Below are 2,785 nucleotides of genomic sequence, written 5' to 3'. Positions count from 1 at the left end.
ATCAGTTTTCAAACAATCAGACAAATTCAAACAGGAACATTAACATCATAGATGTCATGTAGAGTGTCCCAGACTGCAGTACTGCCTATTGCTCACCTACCATTTCAGTATGTATAATATATTGCAGGTGTTTTAAATCCTGAGCCACCATGCTGCCATTCCTCTGATAAAGTGCAAATGCTCCCTCAATACCATTGTCTAAGCAGAAGTCATTGGTAAAAAAGCTGGTTGTTGCTGTTGCAGAAGAGGTGCAGGTCACAGCTGTCCATCTTCTGAGATCACTTTAGGCATTTAAATCATGGCTCCAAAGAAGGACACTGTGCAGAAGCCAGGGAGCAGAAGGCTTCAGCCACCAAGGGGGGATGTGACTCCACCAATGACTTCCACCCTGAGGTCTTAGAGACCTCATAGGCAAAATCTGTAATGAAATCCAGGGCCTGAGTCTTCAGCCACTGTGTGCTGTGGAGGTCAGCCAGGATGAGAATGTTTGCAGCATTCTCCACAGAGAGGATCCTGCAGAGGGCATCCTCACACATGGCCTTCAAGCCGTCCAGGCCATACCTGTCAGCAGCTGCCAGCAGACCAGAGGCCATGGAGTAGCTATTGAGGTTTGGTGCCTTCCATGTGTAGATGAAGCCCATCATCTCCTGGAAGACTTGGGGATCCAAGTCATGAATCTCAACGAGGTTTTTTAGTCTCTCCTGCATTTCATGTTCAAACATGGCTCTGAAAACTGGAGAGCGAGCTGCTAGGATGGCCTTGTGAGCCCTGAATTCATGGCCACCCACCAATAGGGAGCAGTCTGTGAAGATGGAATTCTCCCAAAGCTTCCCTAGGTCTTCTGCCAACACATGCCTTGGATCCTTGATTGCAGGTGTCATGTTCTGTCCAGGCATGCTGAAGATGGCTCCCGCTATGCTCACCTTGCAGCAGATGGTGAGCTGGTCTTCAGGGAGAAGTAAATGCTGATGGGAGAGGAGGAAATCTCGAAGGATGAACTCTTTGAATCCCCTGTGTTGGTATTGCCAAAAGCTTACAACACTGGGGTTCTTCCTACTTTGACATTTCTCTCCTTGGGAATTTATGATCCAGAACTCAAACTTTGCCCAAACTGGGCACACGGGACAGCTGAGCAATCCCAGGTCAACTGACAGGTAATCTTTGCTTTCTTTATCAACTCCATTTGGGTATACTCTCAAACACCATGCCACTTCCTCATTGTCCTCTAATGAGAACTCTGGGCTTCTAATCTCTTTCTGAATTCCATCCATGCAAAATGAGAAGTTGCTAATGGTCCACTCATAGCAGATGTTTTTTACACTGATCTGTGTGGAGCCCTTGGCTTCCATGTCCCCTGACATTTCTGTTGGCGGTAGTTTGGAGGTTAACATTGATCTGAAAAGAAGAACTAGCATTTATTGATTCTTCATCCTGATACATACAATTATATATACTCTTTAGATTTTATTTTAGATTTCTCCTAAATTCTTTCTCTCTGCTGTTTTTCTCTCTGTCTCTGTGTAACTGTCTCTGGTTCTCTGTGTCTCTCTTCCCCCCTCTCTGTCTTCTCTCTCTCTTTCTCTCTCTCTCTGAGTATATATCTGTGTGTGTTTATTGAACATACAGAATTAATTCCTTTATATAAATAGAAAGAGGATATATGAGAACAACATAAATTCAACTAATATAACAATGACTACAGTCAGTACTTACTTAGTCCACGAGGTTTGAAGTCTCAGGTTTTCTTCAGTATATGCTGGTATTCTGAAGTAGAGTCTAATGCCAGTGAAGAAATGGGCTCGCTAGTAAGATGAGAGCAGGCAGGCAAAGACACAAAGTCTACTTCTTCATATGCTTATATAGGCCTCCAGTAGAAGGCGTGGCCCTATTAAGGATGTGTCTTCACGTCTCAGCTTCTGGATTAAAGGTGTTTGTTTTACTGCCTGAAGACTCAGATTAAAGGTGTGTGATTTTCAACCCTAAGAATCTGTGTTTGAACTGGATCTATCTATTTCAATTTAAGCAAAACAAGCTTTTAAAAGATGATCCCTCCATTTTATATGTTACATGAGTCCACAGGTAGTCTAGACAAGAAGAGCCATCACCAGGGTACTTTGCTTACTGATACTTCAGACTTCCATAAATGAAGGTATCATGTCAATATCTGCAAAGCTATTATTTACTCCTGTGCTGGTTTTTACACTGATTTCTGCCATAAACCTGATCAGGGAAGGGATGTTTTCCTTAACTGGTCAAGAGTCTGAGTGTTCACCAAATGGAGGGCATGTAGAAGAGCTCCTGTATGGTGGTCAGGAATCAGAGCCCCAAAACTCTGAAGATGGCTTTCTTCTTTCCTGTGTGTTATTCCAATCAGAAGCACAGACCTTGTGATCACTCCTCCCAATTTGGTCGGTGGTAGTCTTGTACTTCCCTCCGAGGAAATCCTTCTTCAGAGCCAATTAGAACAATGGTTCTGGAATATCCTAAATGCTTCTCTTTCTGTTTCTCTCTGTCTCTCTGTCTCTCTGTCTCTCTCTCTGTCTCTCTGTCTCTGTCTCTGTCTCTGTCTCTCTCTCTCTCTCTCTCTCTCTCTCTCTCTCTGTGTGTGTGTGTGTGTGTGTGTGTGTGTGTGTGTGTTTATCTGGTTTTTTGAGACAGGGTTTCTCTGTGTAGCCCTGGCTGTCCTGGAACTCACTTTGTAGACCAGGCTGGCCTCAAACTCTGAAATCTGCCTGTCTCTGCCTCCCAAATGCTGGGATTAAAGGTGTGTGGCACCACTGCCTGG

The 2,785-nt window shown here is 44.2% G+C and overlaps 1 protein-coding gene across 1 annotated transcript; it reads right to left on the bottom strand.

The window, feature by feature from the left end:
• Window positions 1-317: 317 nt before the first annotated feature.
• Window positions 318-1,361, bottom strand: LOC127682223 (TD and POZ domain-containing protein 2-like; the record flags this gene model as incomplete). The annotated part of the gene is made up of 1 exon (XM_052178609.1): window positions 318-1,361. A coding segment is annotated over exon 1 (1,044 nt), but the record flags the coding sequence as incomplete, so codon positions are not given.
• Window positions 1,362-2,785: the final 1,424 nt, after the last annotated feature.

Source organism: Apodemus sylvaticus, chromosome 4, assembly GCF_947179515.1.
Source record: "Apodemus sylvaticus chromosome 4, mApoSyl1.1, whole genome shotgun sequence".
NCBI lineage: Eukaryota > Metazoa > Chordata > Mammalia > Rodentia > Muridae > Apodemus > Apodemus sylvaticus.
Note: the sequence above shows the minus strand (reverse complement) of the source record. Positions and strands in the feature narration are given on the sequence as shown.